This window comes from Tupaia chinensis, unplaced genomic scaffold (genome assembly GCF_000334495.1).
Source record: "Tupaia chinensis unplaced genomic scaffold, TupChi_1.0 Scaffold000078_1, whole genome shotgun sequence".
Lineage (NCBI taxonomy): Eukaryota > Metazoa > Chordata > Mammalia > Scandentia > Tupaiidae > Tupaia > Tupaia belangeri.
Genome location: NW_006159539.1, coordinates 7,665,369 through 7,686,899, shown reverse-complemented (window position 1 = coordinate 7,686,899; position 21,531 = coordinate 7,665,369). Strand labels below are relative to the sequence as shown.

Genomic DNA, 21,531 nt, shown 5'->3' with positions numbered 1-21,531 from the left:
ACTATGAGCTTACTATATCCGTTGGTAGTAATGAAGAAGTGTGTGGTATAAAGCATGTGGGTGTGAGTACAGATACTATGCACTATCTTCAGAAAGTTAGTGGAAAAACAACTATTTTGGTGCCCCAAACCATTTGAAATCCCTGTATAAACTCTTTGTAAGTCCATCTTTCCATGAACTTTTACGAGGTACCTTTCCAGGTAGGTACCCACGTAGTGTAAGATAGGCAGCTTTTCTTATCCTACATCTTACCATTGGAGGAGGTACTTCTTCTGAGCAGGGAAGCAGTTTTAAAACCTTCCCAGTACGGCACTTCAGGCATGGTTGAGGGCCAGCCCCACAGCCTACAGGTTACGGGAGTCAGATCCCACAAGGCCAGCAACAATTCCGGCCCTGACCGTTTGAAAAACCTGCTGGACTCGTATATGTGTGCGCCCCAAACCCCAAGAGGATTGAGAAATGGGAGAGGAAGGCATTGTGGACTGAACCCTCCCTCACCAAAGTGGCGGCAGAGGTGAAAACTGTTCCCCACCCTTCATTTAGTTCTGGGTGCAGCAGCTGCTGTTACTCCCTAACTCAGGGCTGCATGGGGCCCACCCTGACCAGTGCTCTCAGAACACGTGGTGTGCACGTGGTCAGCAGCACTGAGCCTAAAACATCCCTGCGTGGCTGCTGCCTGCTGAGGAAAAACATATACATATTTTTTCCTTTGTAGTTTGGGAAAGGAATGAAAGAGTCATTAATAAAAACTGTTCCAGAAGAAACAGTGTCCTCCCGAGGCCAGACACAGGGCTATGAGCCGGAGAAGGCACTCCCCCATGGTGGTCTCACAGCACAGCCCCATTTCTCCTTTCTGTGGAGATGTGGGGTACACACATACCAGGTGTGCTCTTCCAGCTGCCAGGGCTGGGATTCAAACTGCAGTCACCTCTCTTGGCTACTAAGCCCTGAGGCTGGTTCAGTTTCTTTCTTTTTTTAAATTAAGAAAGGACCCTCTGATGAGATGTAGACCCAAAGCCCTGAAAATTACACCTTCCTACATAATCGAACACACATGCAGTCCATCCAAGGTCACCAGAAGAAAAACACCTGCATTATAATACCAAGCTACCTCCAGACAGGTCCTCAGAGGGGAGGCCTTAATGACGGAAGCAGTACTTCCCCAGTTTTAATGACAGGCCCTAAACGGGGTGCTGGGGACCAGAATATCCGATCAGTGCTAATGAGGTTGGCAGAATGCCAGCATCCCTGGCTGCTGCCACAGGATCTTGTAGACCTCTCCAGCTCAGTTACCCCAAAGAGAAACCTCTGAGGACTGTAGCAGAAACCTCGTTAAACTTCCCAAGCAGTTTGCTTTCACAAATAAGCTCTATGCTCAAAATCCCACACAGCCTGCTCCCTTGTTGCGGCTACAGGTCTGGCACAGTCTCACCCCACTGGAGCTCGTGTGCCCTGTAACCACAGGGCCACCCAGGTTTAACACCTTCCTCACCAGCTCCTCAACAAATGCCTTTATTCCCTTCTCTGGAAAAAAGCCAACTGGAGGTCCTGCAATGGCACAGCGTATCAGAACTAAGCCCATTCCGTGTTACTGGGTGCAGGAGAATTGGAGACCTAGATCTGAAGCCAGTTTAAATCAGGAGTAGATCAGGGTAAACAGGCCTGGCATAGTAGAACTAGGTTTGCTTGTTTTTTTTTCTTTTTTTTTCCTTGTAGAGGTTTTTGCCTTAGGGCAGGTGCCACTTCTTGCTGGAAAGACAGCAGACAGAGGGAAAGTGAGAAATCACCCCCCCAAGGGGGATGGCCACACCATAATCCCTTCTCCTAGGCTCAGTTTTAAGCCACCAGGTTCAAGACTCGACTGTAGTCAGCCATGTGGGAGTCCAGCAATGTAACTGCTATGCCATCTGCTGGTTCCAGTTTCTAGGGTTTTATAAGTGTTAAGGGCAGGTACACTTACCAGAGAGGAAGCACCCCCTAGTGCAGTGTTGTTGTGTTGTAATCCCTTCTCCATCCTCTCACGATACTGTGCATGCATGCACACACATTTGGCATGTCTTTTCAAGCCACCAGGGCCAGAACTCCAACTATGGTTGGTCACATGGAATCTGGCTCCTTCAAGGACAAGGCTGGCCCTAATTCCAGGGTTTTAGGATGTGATGAGTTCCCAAATTCCCCTCCATCCCCTCTGGACCTTTCCTGAGGTTGCCTCATTTTGTCTTACCTACATGCCCCTGAGCTACAGGGAGCAAAGACTTTAGAGGACCCTCTGGTAAACCTTGGTCAGGGGAAGGAACTAAAAGTACAGGTGCCCCTTGCTCCACAAGGCAGGGGTTCCTGGGAGCAAATTCAAGTTTGGCAATACAAGTCACAGATTACGCACATTGGTAAAATTTGCAATACAAAGAAACCATTAATACTTGTTTAAACCACACTATCCCTCTAAAATGCCAATACGCCACTCCATGTTGAACTTTTTATAATACCTGGTGAGAACTTCTTATAATACCTGGTGCTCTTTAAAGCAGAAAAGGCCTCTATGTGCTCAAAATGTCAATGTATCGTTCCTGTGGAAGCTTCATTATCAGATGACAAACAAATTATAAAGCTAAGAGCCTATCAAAGTTTTCCACATTATTTTGGATAGCATTAAGGTAGAGATGAAAGAACCTTGAACTTAAGGAGCCAAAAGCCCTGAGGCAAGACATCTTATTCAGTATCTTACCTTCTTCATCTTTCAGTTAATCCCTTCTTCTTGATCAGGGTTAAAACAATACAGAAATGAGGTGTAAAAACAATCTGCAAAGATCTGGCCCTTCCATGTGGCCAGAGTTTTTTCTTTATAGATTTTTGCCATAGGGCATGTGTGCTTACCAGAGAGAGGGCAAGTAAGAAATCAAACTTGGGGAGGGAGGGGATGGCCATCCTGCAGTCTCTTCTTTTTGGGCATGTACACATGCCCAGCGTGTCTCAAGCTGCTGGGTCCAGGACTAGAACTATAGTCCGCCATATGGGAATCCCGCACCCTAACCTCAACCCCATCTTCTGGCTCCATGGCCAGAGCTTTTGCTACCTTACTCATGCTCTATATGGGGTTTGGGTTGATAGCTTAGAAAAAACTCAAGGTTGAGTGCCTTAAATACTTTTTTCATTAACACAGTTCTCTCCCAAAGGGAAGCTTGAGCTATCAGACCCTCAATTCCAGATGTGCACAGAAATCTGGAGACAAAGAACTGACTTTTATCAAAGGCCTTTATCATTCTGCAACTCACCTTCAAGTCACAAAAGGGAGTGCCATGCTGAGGAAGGATTCTCATACCCCTCCACTCATCCTTACAGGTAAAGCCTGTACAGTCCCTACAAAAAGCCGTTCCCCGCAGATGAAGGCAGGACTTCTACAGTGTGACAACCATAATGCTAAGTAAGAATAGGGTGCTTCATGTCAGTTACGAATCTCCTCCATAGTCCAATAATGGTGGGGATTTCCTAAGCAAATAAATAACCCAAAGGCAAATGAAAAGGGTCCAAAGTAAACTTTACAAATGCACCAAAGAAAACGTTCTGGCACCACCATGACTAAAAACACCCTAAATTCCTGAGATGCAGCCATCTAATCCCAAGCCTATGGAATTTTCATTACCTTGCCCTATAACCTTGGCTGTAAGAAGAGACCCTCCCTGCTATGAAGTGTGACCCTACTTCCTGGGCCCTAATAAATATATCTTCTGCTTACACTCTTGCCTCTGGTAAATTTTTTTTTTACTACTTGTGCCTCAGCCCCACCGCACTTCAGTAAGCACTCTCCTGTGGTCAGACTGCGTCTGCTGCCTCCCTCCTGTCCCCTTGCACCATGTCAGCCAGTTTCCCTGGATGGAGAATCCAGTAGGGTTTGGGGGACAGTCTGTCCACACTGAGTAGATGAAGAACCAGTCAGGTTCCTTCTGATGGAGGAGCAAGAGGAAGTAGGGGATTGCCCTGCACGATTGGTCCTCCTCTCTCCTGGACATTGGAACCTCCCACCCAGGATCATCACATCGGTGAGTCAGAGTCCCTCCTACTCCCCCAAGCACACCTACAGGCCTTCACAGTTCACACCATCCCAGTTGTTGCAGAAGCCCCCTTGCTCTGCAGGGTGCTGTTGAGAGGTGGATGTGGGCCTCGGAATGCCACACAAGGTTGGGGGAACCGACTGGGGTTGCCCACTTCTGCAAACCCAGTAAGGGGCCCTGGTCCTTCCATCCCCCATGATGTACCCTTGGGTTGCATACTCCCTCAAAAAGAAGTGCCAGATTTTCTTTTACAATACAGCCTGACACCAATGTACATGAGACCAAGAATACCCTCCAAATGGCACCATCTACCCTGTCCCACCCTACTTTACTGTCGCTGAGTTAAAGCTTTCACTCCTTACGGCCCTTCTCTGGGCCTTGTCTCCGGGTGCCCTAGTTCCCTCCCTCCTCAGTCACCTTCTCTCTGCCATCCCGTCACTGTTACATGACTGCTGGCTCTGCGTCTGGACCAAACCCAGCTGGTCAGCTACAGCCTCTCCAGCAGACCCGCCCACTTGGCTGGTCCCTAACTCCATACTCCACCCCCCTATTTTAAAAGCCTCACTTTATAGTTTCAATTCCAGGGAATTCTCTTCTGTGGGGTCACCTTAGCCTGTCAAGCCCCAACACTCCCACCCTGTGGGCAATGACCTAAACTGCACGGTTACACCTTAACAGAAGCTTACCAACTCTCTGGGCTGTAGCTTTCCACGTAGTTAACAGCAGAGAGGACTCAAGGACTAGTCAGGAGCAATGAGAGGAAACTAAACTTAAACCGCAGGCCCAATACATGGCTGGGGCCCAAGGTCAACCACAGACCCCCACCTGTATCCACTGTGGTCAAGCAGGCCACCTTAAACAGGACTGCAGTGCTGTTCCACCAGAACCTGGCCCCCATTTCCGGTAGCTAGACCACTTAAAAAGGACTGTCCCTCCCATCTATGCATGGTAGAGCCCAGTGCCCCCTGCCAGGCTGTATCCTCACGACCACCCCAGGCATGGGCAATGGCCCTTGATCTGGTTTGTGGGCTATGAGGACCCACAAATGGGGGAGTCAGAAGGCCATGACTGAGGCTCTCCAGGACCCTGTCCACTCTATCTCTACAAAAGAGCTCCAGGCAGCAATGGATGGAACAGAACCCAATTTACCTTCTTTACTGAATATGGGGGCCATGTATCCAGCCTAATATCCCTCTCAGCCCTCGATCCTTCTAACAGGTATTAACAGCAAGCCTAAATCCAGCACCTTCACTCCACTGCTCCCTAGAGGGCTTTCCACCCACCCTCTCCTTCCTCGTTCTGCTCAATTACCCGACTCCCTCACTAGGCAGAGACATTCGGGCCATGCTCAAGACTACCCTCCATTTACATCAAGATCTCTCACCAGAGTTATCTCTAGCCTTTCAAGAAGTGGAAGGCACTCACGGCACTCCAGCAGCACTGTTGTCTCCTGGTAGCGCCTGCTTGCAGAAGTGCAGTGGCCTAGGCCTCTGCTTGACCCTTGGGGAGCAATGCGGTTACTATGGTAACCAACTGAGACCATCTCCACGAACGGGCCACTCATGAGTGGTTCACATGGGAATCCACTCGGTCATGGCTCTCCCGGCTCCTCCCTTTCTTGGACCTGTAACAGGCATTGGTACTGGTACGCTATTACTGCATGGACCATGGATCCTGAACGATCTGGTAGAGTTCTTCTCTCCCACATTACAACAATTTTACCTTCAAATATTACTACGAGGCCTTCAGCCTAATCCCACAGACATCTAGTTTCCAATAAGCTGACTTCCCTCAAAACCCCAGCACTTGTGCATCGCTAACCAGCTCCAAAACCCCAGCGCATCAGCAACACCGACCAGCTCCCTTCACTGCCCCCTCGCAGTGGGAAGGAGCCAGGAAGGTCGTGTCATCCAGGACAGTGATTTGACCTTGCTAAGAGGTTGGGGCAAATGCGGGGATTCTTCTCTTAAGAAAGTAAATAGAAGGCTAATGAAATGGGCCCAAGGAGACTTTTCCTTAGAAAATAATAAAGAACCCAACATAAGCTCTCCAAGTGCAGCAAAAGAAAATGTTCTGGCCCCACTGCGTTCTGGCATTGCCACCTACGACCACTTGTGGCTGATAAACGCCCCAAATTCTGGAGACGCAGCCATCACATGCAAACCTGGGCCTCCACAGAATTTCCATGGGCCTCCCCTAAAGTTGAGGCTATAAAAAGACATCCTGGGGACCAGCAGGTGGCACAGTGGATAAGGCACTAGATATTCCCATATGGTTGACCACAGTTCGAGTCCTGGACCTGGTGGCTTGCTTTCTCACTTTCCCTCTGTCTCTCTCTGGTCAAATGACAATAAATGAATAAATCTTTTAGAAAAAAAAAAAAAAAGACATTGTCCCTGCCACTCTGGATACTATGAGCAGGTTCTAATAAACCTATCTTCTGCGTATACTGTCGCCACTGGAAAATCCTTTTACTGCCCATGCATGACCCCAGTGCAGTAGCACTCCTTTATTTCACATATAAAGAAACTGATAATGAGTGACATTATTTGTCCCAAATGTGATATTTGAAGGCCTCACATCCAGTAATCTCTTCCTTCTAATCTAAAGTTTGCTCATTTAAGTAGAGGATTTTAACTCTTACCAGAGATTTTCAGGGCTACAGAAAACATCCTATTTACCCTTTTGGTAAACTCCTGAAAATGCCTGGCTTGAGTGAACCTGGTTTTGAGGCAGGCAGAGGATGAGACGCACCTGCGGGTTCTGTTCTCTGCAAAGCACAGAGCCCTCCCTTCTCTGGAGTAGCTCATGCATTGACAAGGTCGCGAGCCTTATTCTGTAAATAAACTTCCTCAGTATCTGGCAGAACACCTCGGGCAGGACTGGAAGAAACTTGTCAGCGGGAAGACACGCCAAGTTGGCAGCAGTTATCACCTTTGTTCAGAAAGGGAGCTCACATCTGCTTGGTGGCAAGGGGGAAACCCTGATTTTAGAAATTAGCTCATTTGGATGGCAACTCTGCTACCTAAGGACTCTGACTCTGGGCAGGACACACAATTTTACTGCATCTCGGTTTCACTGTTTATAAAATGGATTTGGTCATACCTTCTTAGAGTTTCTGGAAGATACTACTGAGAAAACCCTCACTGGGTGGGCTCTCAACAAACCCGGTTCCCTTCCTGGGGCTGTGCTTTTCTTCTGAACTCCTTTGGATAAATGAAAGTCTATTTAAAATCACTACCTCTAAAACAAAGAGGTGCAGAAAACCCCTCATGCCGAGTCAGTAAATAACCCTCACCATCAAGAATCCCTCATATCACAGTTTTGCAGGATGATGAGGAGCAAAGTATACTTTGGTGTCTTTCCCTGCTTTGAACATATTCACTCTGTCACTCCTTGAGCTACCCAGTGAGTAAGATGGGAAGGCAATGATGGTGTAGCATTTCTTTTTCTTGAGAGTCTTTTTTTTTTTTTGGTATAGAGTGCCTGCGCTTGCCAGAAAGAGAGACAGAAAGACAGCAAGTGAGAAATCAACCTCCAGTGGGATGGCCATGCCGCAATCCCTTCTCCTCCATTCTCCTCTCAGGATCTTGGGCACAAATGCACACGCGCCCGGCGTGAGTTGAAGCCACTGGGTCCAGGACTCGAACCACAGTCGACTACATGGGAGCCCAGCGACATAACCATTACGCCAACTGCGGGTCTCTAGAAGCTGTGTGTTTGGGAAGGTGGCTCTCTTCCTGGAAACCTGAAAAAGCCATGCTCTCCCTTCCCTCTTCTCTTCCCCCCACACTTCTTGGGCAGGAACTAGTCGATGAAGCAGGAGTTAACAGCATGCCATCACTGGGGCACTGGGCCCCACCGTATGTTGAGAGGGTCTTACAGGCTCGGTGTTCTGTGCTATTACAGATAATATTAAAAGGATTAAATCTTACTTCCTATTACATTCTGGCTAAATTGCAGCCATATATTGAGTCGTTGGGAAACTCATATATTTTTCTATCCAAAAATGTGTCGTGACTTTATATTTGAATGCAAAATTAGTGCTGTTTGAAGAGATTGTCTCTGTTTTTTTGAAATCTATTAACAGAGATTAAACCTCAGGGCCTGTATCTTGGCTATTTAATTCACTCCCCTGGTTGAAAAGACCAGGCCTATTTACATTCTTTGGTCTAAACTTAAAAAGGTGATTTGAAAGGCTTTTGAAAGAAAAATAAATTCACTTTCCTTTATGGGACAAAATGGAAGCTGAAAATTACTCTGCCATTTACATTTTAAAAGATACCTGCCAAGACTGGAATTTGCCACGGAATCTCTATTCACCCTGGTAGAATTACTGTTGTGTCCAGTACCAGCTAGAGGAAGGGATGTCAAAAAGAGTATTCTCCTGAAAGGATTAATGAGTTTCTCTGGTTTGCCCAAGCCAAGAAAGAGGCTGTACTGTTGACATCGGCAAACATCTTCGAGGGACACCTGACATTCACTTTTCTGAAATCTGAGAAGTGTGGAGGAGCCATTATGTTCTCATTTCATGCCTGGACTTCTGATTAAAGTCACTGCAACTCAAAGAGCTTAAATAACTGCTGAAAGGAACATGAGGGGGACTGACTGCAGAGGGGTCCTGGCAAACACTCAAGGGCACTTTGGCACCGGTAAGAGCCGCAGAGCCTGGTGATGCGGGCACACTGGGAGGTCAGGCACGTCACTGAGAGTGAGCCTGGTGCATACTCAGCGCCTAACAAGTCTTTGAGGTGAGTGGAAGGGGCTGTCTACACATCCTGGCACTGTGTCTCACTCCCTCCTAATGGGAACTAGGGTCCCTGGACTTGCCAGACTTCCTCCTCCTGTACTGTGTTCATTTCTCCACTTGCCTGTCTCCTTCTTCCTATTCAAGACTGTGCTCACGGTAGGAGCTCAGCGAATGTGTGGTGAGCCACAGCAGGAGCTGCCAAGATGCACTTGTCTAGAGTCACTCAAGAACCCCGAGACCCAAGGACAGCTCCGGAAGGATGCTTATGGATGGAGATGTCACACAGATAACCTTCTCAATGCTTACTGCCTAGCGGGTTGTTTGGGAAACTAACAGCAGGCGTTGAGGGTGGAGAGAGTGAGGTGATACCCCTCCTGGAGACCCGCTCACCTTCCACAGTGCTCCCGAGAGGCTTGATTAATTATGTGGTACCTTGTTCTATTGAAGGCTTCTCTGAAGACGGGTCTCCGGGGCTCAAACCTCAGCCTCATCCTGAGCAGCTACAGCTTCTCCTGGGCTTTCATCTACTCAGTTGGGGTGGGGGAGGGGGGCGGCCAGTGGACATCGTCTCCACTCCGTGGCTCACACTTACCTTTGTCTCACTCTCCCGCACCTTGGCCCCTGGTCAGCTTTTTCTCATCTCACTTTTAATTATCTCTTGTGCATCCTGCCTCTTGCTCCTACACTGGTGTCCCTAAATCAGAGTTCTAAATAGACATCCACTCATCGGGAACCTGTTCGCTCCACGCAGCAACCTCTCAGGCAACTAAAAGCTTCCTTTGCCGGTCACGGTCCTCTGCCTTGTCCACACTTGCTTCCTTCCCCTCCTGGAGCCTGTGGAGGCAGGACACCAGCACCTTTTCTTTTTTTTTTTTTTTTTTCTTTCTGGAGAGGTTTTTTTTTGCTATATGACACGTACGCTCGCCATAAACAGAGACAGAGAGACGTAAAGCAATAAATCACCCCCGAGGGGGGATGGCCATGCTGCCATCCCTTCTCCTCCATTCTCCTTTCAGGATCTTGGGCACACACACCCACACATCCGGCGTGAGTTTAAGCCACCGAGTCTGAGACTCGAACCACAGTTGACTACATGGGAGTCCAGTGACATAGCCATTATGCCAACTGCTTGTTGCATTTTTTTTTCTTTCTTTTTTTCTTTTTTTTTTTTTGTACCTTCCTATTTTTAGTTTTTAATTATTTCATAGTTTGCCATCGGGCACATGCACTCACCAGAAGGAGCGAAAGAGGGAAAGTGAGAAAGCATCCCCTGGGGAGACGGCCATGTCACAGTCTCTATCCTCCTCCCGGGGTTTTGGGCATATACACGCGTGTACCCAGTGTGTTGTTCATGCCACCAGGTCTGGGACTCAAACCACACAGTCAGCCTTGTGCGGTCCAGCACCTTAGGCATCATGCACCAGCTGGACCTCCGGCCTGCTGGAGTACCTAGACAGTGCCTTGAACATGAAGTATCTCAGTGACCATTTCCTTTCATTTAATTTGCTGTAACACACATGACATGCAGTAGACCTTGGGGCAACATTCTTTTGGGTCATCAGAAAAAGCGTGATGTATTTTTACAAAGAAAAAAAAAACAAAACACAAAATATGTCATGACTTTTTTGACAACCTAATAGGTCAGCCTGGAGCAAAGGAGCTAGCCTACAGCCCAGAAAGAAAGATAGCAGAGACCAGGATGCTCACGAAAGGATGACGGAAGCTGAGCTGGATCACACCAGGAACCCTGCTGTGAATGATCGCCACATTCTCCCGAGCTCACTGCCCCTTCCTCGAGCTCAGAGTCCTCCTCCCCTACTCAATCTCGCCGCCCTCCTGGATGACACGATCCCACACACCAGCCCTCTGAGGACTAGTCTCAATGTCAAGGCTGGTCAGCGCTGTCACCATCTGCCCAGCCACACCCTGGGCATGTCGCCTCTCAGAACTGCTCCCCCTCTGTCACCTCAAAGTCAGAAGATGAAGCATCAGCGCCTGCCATGGAATGTCTATCCAACCCAGTGGAATCACTGTTAGGACTATCACCAGCCAGAAAGGGAATGTCAAAAAGGTATTCTCGCAAATGAAGTAATGGGTTTTTGTGCTTCATCCATGCCCATGAAGGGGCTGGACCACCGATGTCGGCAAGCATCTCCTTCTGTGACAGACCATGAGCCCCTCTACTGTCTGTGTCCTGCCTGCTCTCCCCTGGTTTCACTGCTCTCGGGCCCATGCTCCATCACTTTGGCCACACTTCGATCAAGGACCCCGTTTCATTTTTGATTTTTTTTGCTACAGGTCACACCACATTGGGAGTCCCGGGCCTTAACCACCACAGCACCTGCTGGCCCCGCTCTCCTTCCACCACTCCTGCCTCTATCAGCCATGTTGCTGCTTCTACTCTGGAGCTGCTGGGGAAACATTCAGCCGCACACTAGCTGGTGCTGCTGCAGGGCTGGCCCTTCCCTTTCCGCCAACTCCTTCCCACTGGCATTTAAAGCAACAAGGGAAACCAAGCCGGCATTCACTGTGAGGCCTGGCCTCCTTTCCTTACATCACCCACAGCCACAGAGCTGGGAAGAGAGGCCTCCCAGGTTCTTTGACTTCCTCATGCTTCGGCCCAGTGCGGCTGCAGCATCAACAACTGTTCCTCTCTCAGTGCACTGTCCAGTATGACAGCCACTGGGCAAGAGGGGCCGTGTAAGTGGAAAGCAATAAAAAAATAAAATTTATCTGCACTGCAGTTCTTAGTTTTCCTACAGAGTGCATGTGCTTGCCAGAGACAGAGAAACAGGGAAAGTGAGAGATTACCTCTCAGAGGGATGGCCACACCACAATCCCTTCTCCTCTCAGAGGGATGGCCACACCACAATCCCTTCTCCTCTGGTCTCGTCAGGATTTTGGGAACACACACACACACACACACACACACACACACACACACCCGGCACAATTTCTGTCATTGGGTCTGGGACTCAAACTGTGCTGTCGGCCATGTGGGATCCAAGGCTTTAACACCATGCCCCCCTGCTGGCCCTACACTGTAGTATTTCAAATGTTCATCAGCGATGTGTGGGGCAGAGCACATCCATAATCTCAAAGTTCTGCTGGACAACGCTGGCCTTTACCACTCCCAACTTGCTCCTCATCCTGCTATTCACCCTGTGATCGGAGTCTTTTAACTTGCTAAAGGGTGGTATATGCACTCACTAGAGAGACAGAAAGCGAGAAAGCACCCTATCATACAGCACAGTCATACTGCAATCCCCTCTCCTCCATTTCTTCCTCCTTTCAGGATTTTGGGCATCCACATATACGTGTATTCAGCATGGTTCTCGAGCTGCAGAGTCCGGGACTAGAACTGTATAGTTAGCCATGTGGGATCCAGCTGCCTTAACCACTAGATTACAGGCTAGCTCTACTTTTTTTTTTTTTTTTTTTTTTAAAGAAGTTGGCAGGACTGCTACGCCAGTCCTTATATTTTCACCCAGAGAATAAGCCTTGACGGTTTTTCCTCATTACCAGTTCTCGGCACCACCCACCTATTCCCATCTCAGTAGCACTGTGTCAGATAAAGCCTCCAGCAGCTACTTTTATTTCTTAGGTTTTTGCCATAGGGTGCATGCACTTACCAGAGGGAGAAGAAGAGAGAGACAGAGAGAGGGAAAGTGAGAAATCATTTCCCCAGGGGGGATGGCCATGCAGCAATCCTTTCTCTTCCATTCTCCTCTTGGGATTTTTGGGCACACATGCACACATGCCTGGTAGATCTGGGGCTCAAGCCATGGTCAGCCATATGGGAGTCCACTGCCTTAGCCAAAACACCTGCTGACCCCAGCTACTCTTATGTGGAGGCTCAGAAAAATGTACCCCAAAGTATGGCTTTGGTATTTGGGGTACCTTGAACTAAAGGATGTTGGAAGGCATCAGAAGTGAGGTCTCGCGGACCTTCACCTGTCCTCCTATCTCTCGTTCCACATCGTCCTCCAAAGCAAGTCACAGAAAACACAATTCCTCTTCCCCAAATAGTCCTTAGGAACTAGGAGCTCTCTCCCTACAGCAAATCATAAAGCTTAAAAAGATCACTCAGACATCCCTGGGCCTTTTTGTGTAAGAGCTGGTTATAAAGAAATTCTGAATGACTTTGGCGGAAAGTAGATTGTAAGACCTTCATTCCAGAATGGGTTCTGCCCTATAACAATGTGTGTGTGTGTGTGTGTGTGTGTGTGTGAGGGGGGAATTCCATACCATGAGGCCATGAAGACTAGACAGACAAGGCTTGTTGGGTTCTCCCATTTGAGTCTACTAACACTAGATTGTAGATTTTTCATCCAATCCTATTTATATGGCTGTCCAGTCATTGGACCTCAGTGTAAACATGGATAATTTTCCCAGTATCTTTGGGTCTTCCTTTTTCAAGGCCACTGTGCCATGTACAAATTAGAGTCAATTGATTTGTTACAGGAGTGTCACTGGGCTGTGGCCCTTATTATGATGGGCCCTTTGTAGGGCCCCAGTGACCAGCAGTCATTATTCAGACTGCACATGGCAGAGGCCTTTTGCAAAATACCACCATGGATCTTGTCATTCCCCAGTTAGAGCCCATTGATGATTTCCATCTTTCCAGCAGTAAGAGTTAAACTCACAAGAGGGTGAGCAGTCTTCCTGAATAAGCTCCTGAACACTCCTGCTCTGCACTCCAGCAACACTGGGCTCTGCAGCCCCCAACATGCTGTTCACGCCCAGGCTTTTACCCTGCACGTCCCTCTATCCACAGCACACTCTCTCCTCTTCCTGCTCAGGTCTAAGCCTAGGCATCGTATCTTTCTCAAACCCAAAGCAAAGTGAGGTAGCCCTTGCACATGGTCCTGGTGCATCAGAGCTGAATCCATCACACATCTTGTCCCACCAACCCATGATGGTCCCACTGTGTCCATGCCACCCATCAAGGCTGTCAAGGTCATAGAATCTGAGCTCTTCATTGGCCTTCCATTAATAATGGTGGTGGTTAATTTTATCGGGTGCTGCAAGAACTGGGATTAGGCCAAATGCCAAGACTTTTTTGATGAGCTGCTTGGAGTTGATGAAGCTGTGTCATATCCCTCTAAAGCAGGGTTTTCAAAATGCTGATTTGTGGCCCATAATGGGCAATGACATGACCAACTTTTTTGAAAGCATGGACTATAACAGAATAGGACATATCAGAACATGTCCTACATATTGCAAGTAGTTTTTCATGAAATGGTTGTTTCTGCTACATCTGTGCATGTGTACTAAGACCTAGCGCAGTTATCTCTTGCTCTGGAGTACAGTGGCGGAAGTTGAAAACCACTGTTCTAGATAATGTCTCACTAATTATTCCTAGGGCAGACAAATAGTGAAATGGTTTCAGTACTGTGGACAGTGCTCTAAATAGTGTCGTTTTACCTGTGCCTCCTAATTCTCCATTCTGTCTTCGGTTGACCTACAAATTTTTCTTTTAGTTTTGTTATAAGGCGTGTATGCTCACCAGGGAGAGAGACACAGACAGACAGACAGACAGACACACACACATCTGGCATATTTTCCAAGTAGTGGGACCTGGGGCTAGAACTGCGAAGTCAAGTCATGTGGGATTCAGCCACCTCAATCACCAAACTGACCAGGCTGGCCCATGTCCTGTAATTTTCATTAGCTTTTCAGAAACATTTTGCATTTTCATTTTGTGCTATCAAAATTATTTTGAACGGTAAAAATATTTTTTACCAGCCGTGTTGAGTCCTTACCATCTGTTGAGAGGTGCGAGACCTGCACAGGGGCTCCACAGGTGTGAGAGAACAGGCCCCCACCTCCCCTTACTGGCCATTCCTCGGCAGGAATGTATGTTATTAATGGAGCCAAGGGTTAATATTTTTCTTCTTTTATATATCAAGTATGTAGGAATTACTCTCACTATAAAAGTGATAGGTACTTCAGAAAGTTTATGAAATAAAAATACAAGTTCATTTTCGTGTAAGCCATTTGGAAATCCATGCAGCTATTTCATAAAACATGTTTTCCATTAACTTTCGGAAGATCTTGTGTATCCATTAAAAATTTTAAGACCAATTCAAGAAATATCATTTATAACTTCTGTCCTTAAAGATGACAATGAATACCATTTGGATGTCTAACTTTCCTACATTTTTCCATGTTTACATTTACTTTACGAACAGTCCAGTAGATAATAAGTTATAGGCCTTTTTCCCCCCTTCCACATATCCCATGCCTTTTCTAGGTCCACACCTATTTTTTTTCTTGGGTCAGCCTCAGAAGCTAGTGATTAAGGGAGGTAGATCCTACACAGCCAATGGCGGTTTAAATGTTGGCCCTGGAGGCTTGAAAAACACAACAGGCGTGCGTGTGTATGATCAAAATCCTGACAGAATGGAGAAATGGAGGAGAACGGATTGTGTTGTGACCACACCCCACTGAGGGGTGCTTTCTCCCTCTTTGTCTCTACCTCTCTGTTTTTCTCTGGCTATAGCAATTAAAAAATTTTTTTTTAGTATTTTTCTTTCTAGCATTTTAAAGTGACAACATAATTCCTACTGAGATTACAGACTGTAATTGACTTAACTAATTCCCTGCTGTTAGATACTTGGGTTGGTGCCAATTTTCTATTTTTTACTAACACATTTACAAACATTTCTACAGCTAGGTCTTTGTGCTGATAATGAAGATTTTTATTTTTACTCTGAAAATACGAGCCATGGTTATTTCCCTCCCCACATTCAGTTGCCATTTCAAGTCCATTAAAGAAGACTGCTGCTATGGACTACTCTACAAAGAGTGATCTCACCTTGACCTTGACCCCAAGGAAAGTTCCTAAGACAAAAGTGGGAGAGCAAGAGAGAGCTGATCACAGCTGTCCCTGGGCTACCTGGCTGGCTGTTCAACTCCCTCGAAAGTGTACAGGGCCTTGGGTTCAGCCAGCTTATAAACGAGGGGGATAGACTTTTTTCTCCCTAGAACATCAAGGTAAATAAATCAGTTTGGAAAAGTGTAAAGGATGCATTTTCCACTTGCAAGGCATTGTGAGAATGCTACTCTCTCCCAGCTGGAGGCCCCCTAAGTGAAGCATTTCACAAGCTGCTCATAGGTTACTTAATGAGGTTGCCAAATTACACCATCACATTTTTTCCCCTTGGCACCATCAGTTTTCCTCCTTATGCCAATGAGAATTCAGGGTGGCATTAACACAAGAATTTGTATCAACGCAAACAGACGTATCGAGGGAGTCTCAAGTTGAACATCTTAACTCACCTGAGCAAAATGATCAGACGAGACGTTCCTCTTGTGTAATAACAAGCTTCACAGAAAAAAAGTGACACTCCGCCCCCCAAGTGAGATAGTTTCACTGATATTTACTCACCTGGCAATGAGCATCCAACGTATTAGTGAGGGAATAAAGAGAGAATACGTACCCAACAAACGAAGGAGGAGAAAAAGAACTCCCAGGGCGTAAGACTTGAGTTCAGGGCTGACTGTCCTACATGCAAAGAGATGAAGGGAGAGGAAAACAAAAATCTTGTCATTTCACATTGATTAATAGACCCCAACAATTGCCTATTGCTGTCCTTCAGACCCTTCCATAGAAAAATAATAGTTTTTCTTCGTTATTTTTGGGTTTTCTTGCTTAAAGTATGAAAAAGAGTTGGAGCTGCAATGTGAAGATAAGTTTAGGAATTTAACCGTGTTTTTAAATAACTGGCACTAATCTTGTCATTCAGTGGATGGAATGCTATTTTGGTCATAAAGTTTACATTTAACAACATTTAGCTTTTCCCGGGATGGAGAAGTAGCTCAGTTGGTGAAGTACATTTGTCAGAAAAACATCAACTGGAAAGTCATTCCTCTTATGCCATGGAGACTGACCAAAACCATGAACTCCTCTGTCATCTTCAGGGCAATTTACCAAGCCCACCAGACTAGTGTGGTCTGCCATCCTGGATGGACCATGTGGGAGATCATCCATCCATCCATCCATCCATCCATCCATCCATCCATCCATCCATCTCTATCAAGTTTCAGAACCTTTGACTTTGGAAAACTACTTTCATATAGTCATGGTACTTTGTCTGAAACTGACTCAATCTCCTCAGCTGTGGTTGACTCACGACAATCTCCTAAAATTTTTCTAGAATACTTTCAGAGCATAACATTTCCTGGAATGAGAGTAATAGTAGAGAGGGGTTTGGAAATGATGACCGACTGCAGGTAGATGGGAACACCAGCTGTGAACATGCACTCCTTTTAATGGCTCTTACTCTGGAAGCTAGTATTTGTTCAGTGCTTGCCCCTGCGACCCTGGAGGTCAAGGACCATCAGTATCATATTCATCACCATAATCCCAACTCTAGTGCTATGTATGGCACAGAGCGTGTATTGAGTGACTGAGTGGGTGAGCAGGTATCTCCCACTGGTGACCTGGGACAGCCCTACCTCTGGTCTGGTGGTGAAGGAATGTGAAGAACTGACAGAATGCACATGTGTTCCAGGCCATCCTTAATAACTGCACAGAACCTTACTCTTTCTGCAGAGTAACGTTGTCTCTCTTATGTCACTATCCTCTTCAGGAATCCCTGGAGGAGAGGGGGCACAAAATCTTAACTTATGGCCTCCTGGAAGGACCTGGGTAGGCTTAGAGCCAGTCCAGTGTGGTTGAGCCTTCAAAAATACCCAGGAGCATTTTTGTGTGACCAAAAGATCAGGAAGACCATTGAGATGCAGGGAGAGCCTATGAATGGTGTCTTCAAATAGACTGATGTGAAGTATATTCATGATGGGTACATTCGCTTTACAGGATGTAGTGATGTATAGTGACTGAATGTATAAAATAGATTTTTAAAAAAGAAGATAAAAGTTACAAGTACTGACAGGATATTCAGAGTATGGGATATTTAAATTGTCTGTGGATGCGGTGGCTAGAATAATATTCTTGACTAACCCCAGGGATCATCCAGTGACTTACACTTGGTTTGAGCCTCATGTGGGCATATCTTTGGCTTCTTGGTATGACAGGCCAAAAGTGGCTATCAAACCCAAAGGATGTGGATATATGCCATAGACAGAATGAGTCCTCTCAAAATTCATTCATTGCACTTCGGTGATGGGGTCATGAGGGTGGGGTCCTGTGAATGGTATTAGCGTCCTTTTAAAGGGGGCTCCACAGAGTTGCCTCGCTCCTACTGGATGAGGACACAGCTGGAAAGTGTCATGTCTGAACCCGGAAGTGGGTCCTCAGCAGACACTGATTCTGTTTGTGCCTTGATCTTGGACTTCCCAGCCTCCAGAACCATGAGAAACATCTCTGCTGTTTATAGCCACTCTGTCTAGATACAGCAGCCTGAATGGACTAAGACAGTGTAGTTTTTATATTTTTTTTGCTCCCACTTTCCAACATTTTTTAGGAAAACTAAAAATGTGCTATTGGAGAAATATGCATTCCTCCCCCCTCAATTATAGAGTAGAGATAAGTAATTTCCAGGCAGCGGCTCACAACTCTCCTCGAGTGATGACACAACTCTGAGACTGATTAAGTGCAACACCAGCGCAATGTCAATGACGATATCAGTGTCTCTCGACAGACATACCTTCAGTACCCTTCAGAATGTGCACATTGCAAAATCCAAATTCTTCAAAGTTTTTGGCTCCATGACTCTAGTTTAGCGTGTTCATTTGAAAACACTGACTCCAAAGATGCATCAATAAAGGCAAATTCTCCTTATCAAGGAGATATAATGAACTAGAATATTTATCACTCAAAATTTGATTTCCTTTTAGCTGTCATCTCACCAGGAACAAAGCAAGCAAGGTGCTAAGATCTTCTTTCATATCCTGTTGGGAAGCTGATTCCCACAGAAGACTCGTCTTCAGATCTAGTTATGAAGAAATGGAGGGCTCGGCCTGAATAATATTGAAATTCTGGGCAACATCAGGGACAGAGTCTTAGCTCTGCAACTTAGGAGTGCATGACCTTGAAACTACAGCTTAATCACTCTCTTGAGCCCAGCACTGGAACCTAAGAATGTCACTTTTTATCTTCCCTTCTGGACATTTTGAGCACGGTCACTGGCGGTATGCTCTGGTCTAACATGAGAGTGAGTCTACTATTCTGGAACAGGGCTAGAGCTGGTACACGGCCAGGCTGTAGCCCAGACTCTTGGTGTCCTTGTGTTTGCCTAGAACATCTGTGATGGAATATCAAATCAGGAATGTGATGGAATCAAGCCTTGCCTTGGCCCTCTCACTATGCACACGTGTAAGCATGCGACTCTGACACAGCATGGAGGAATGAGGTGGACGAGGCCCAGCCTGGGTCATTTAGGCCATCTGTTGCTGATCCACTTAATGGGAATCAAATATTCCTAAAAAGCTCCAAGAGCTCTTTATCATGCTGAGATTTGGAAGAGGTTGAAGTTTGAACAGACGTTCCATGTTGGTCTGCCGGTCATTGCTACGGAGTGTCTCCAGGCTGGGTTTTAGCAAGCAAGTCATGGGGTGAGGAAAAAGGGAACTAATCACTGCTTTTGGTTGCGAGGGCCATTTTTCCTGCTTCTCGCTGCCTTTTGTGTGTGACTATCACAATAAAACTTGAGAATTTCTAATCATGAAAAATAAACTACTTACAAAGCAGCCATACGTGAGGTCTGATGGGTTTTGTCCATATGCATGTTACATATAATCATCTTCCATAGTTTGAAACTCGATGGTTCATTTCATAAACACTTTTCACATTTCTTAAGAATTTTCATTATTCCACTGAGTTGCAGTTCCATAATTTAACTCACGATTCCAATTCAGGTTTTTCTGCTATTATAGTTAATGTAATAAAAAAAAAAAATCTGTCCGCACTGAGCTTTTCTTTCTTTTCTTTACAGAAGTATTTTTCTTAAGATAAGTGGCAAAGGGTGGGGGTTACAGTTGCCACATAAAAGGGTCTGAATATTTTTATGGCTCTGATTCCCACTGCCACATTGCTTTTTTGAAAGGGCTGATAAGGTTGTCAATGCCACCAGCAATGTGGGATTTTACCAGTTCTCCCACAGACTTGCAAAATGCTGGGCGGGAATTTTTAAAATTTATTTTTCAACCTTAGTAAGTATAAAATGGCAATTTGCTGTTGTATCCTCAGTGCTCGGGCACATTTGCAAGGCCTTGCTTGTTACCTCCTAAGGCACGCGGGCACATGGCAGAAATCCTCTTCTGCAGGAGTCCCTAACAAAGACCAGGCAATGCGATAGGCAGGGTGGGAGGAAGAGCGAGGAGGGGTAAAGTCACTGGTGATGCACCCTGACGCTGGGAACTTCCAGGCTTGGGACTGAAGTGATGACTGCATCCCAATACGATGCACCTGTCTTAGGGTGGTGTCCCTTCCTCTGGGTCAGATGGATGCTGGAGTGTATGTCAGTTCATCTCTAGGCTCTTCACATAAAACCAGCAGCTTTGTAAATGATAAAAACTACTCAAGAGTGTAACTCAGTGATTCACCTTTAAGGCACCTTGCCTGTCCTGGCACAAGCCCCCTGAGACAGGACACAGATTTATGGATGGTTCTTTTCAATGACCTGTTTCTACAAGAGCAGCCACTGCTTGCCTGATATGGGCCAGGGGCACCATGACTCCTGCTATCTCTCCAACATGGGCACACATACGGTCTGGGCAGGTCTCACGCCAGGGAAGGAGACAGACAGGACCAGTAAGTACACTCCCAGTTGCAGATTCAGAAACACATCTGGGGGAAGGGTCATGCCCATGGCTGTGTGGCTAATCATTGGCAGGGCCATGGTTGGGCACTGGGACTTAGCCAGTTCACTGTCATTTTCACTTCATTCCAACGATGCTCCTTCCTGAAACAATCAATGTGGTCCCTTTCAAAATCACCTGCAGAAGACGTGACTGTTATCTTGTCTTGGTGTGAGGTCCCTGTGGAATGTGATTGGTCCCTGCCAGCCTAGGGGATCTGCATTCCTAGCTGTGGCCCTGCCTCACCTGGCTACAACCCTCACAGTGCATCCTTAGGTCCGATCCCCTGATCCCTGAGAGAGCAGGTGGGAACGGGAGAGGTGGGGCCGGCTCTCAGGTCCCCAGGGCCAGGCTGCCGCCTTACCTGATGAGGATGATGACCGAGGGCGTCTGCGCCATGGCACCGATCATGCTGCAGACACACATCACGCACAGGAAGGTGAGGAAGGCCTCTTGGCACCCGGGACTGGGGCACTTTCCAGGAACCACGGTGGCATTTTCAGGGGGGACGGTGGTGAGGCACGCACAGCCCGAGAGATTCTGAAAAAGAAACATTCGGCCCGTGTAACTGGGGGGTCCTCCAGTTCCCGAATGCAGAGCCATCCGTCAGCGGAGGCTGTCACAGCCTCATTACCCATTCTGTAGCGTTCCATTAATTAGGCCTGAATAAATGAGTTAGCTTTTTAAGGAGGCTGCAAAACACATGCAAATAACGGAGTATTTATGGGGAGGAGAGCTGATTTTCCTGTCTCCCATGTGTTCCACTTCCATTCCGGAGAATCCCTCAATAAGTTCCCCCATTGACAAATGTGTTCCCCCCCAATACAACTAGAGAGGAAATTGTGCTTCCACAATATGATAAAACATTGCCAAATTAACACCGTAATTACTTGCCAATTTGTCCTGTCTTTTATGCAATTATAATTACACCGAAGTGTATTAAAAGAAGTAAATCAGGTAACCCGC

At 46.7% G+C, this 21,531-nt stretch overlaps 1 protein-coding gene across 1 annotated transcript in view; it reads right to left on the bottom strand.

Annotated features, from left to right (window-relative positions):
* Positions 1-21,531, bottom strand: part of SLCO3A1 (solute carrier organic anion transporter family member 3A1) — a 293,297-nt gene that overhangs the window by 12,141 nt on the left and 259,625 nt on the right. The window contains exons 8-9 of the mRNA XM_027769252.1: positions 20,930-21,105; positions 16,245-16,309 (exon numbers count right to left, since the gene is read on the bottom strand). Coding sequence (XP_027625053.1) covers positions 16,245-16,309; positions 20,930-21,105 — 241 coding nt within the window. The remainder of the gene's footprint in view (positions 1-16,244; positions 16,310-20,929; positions 21,106-21,531) is intronic.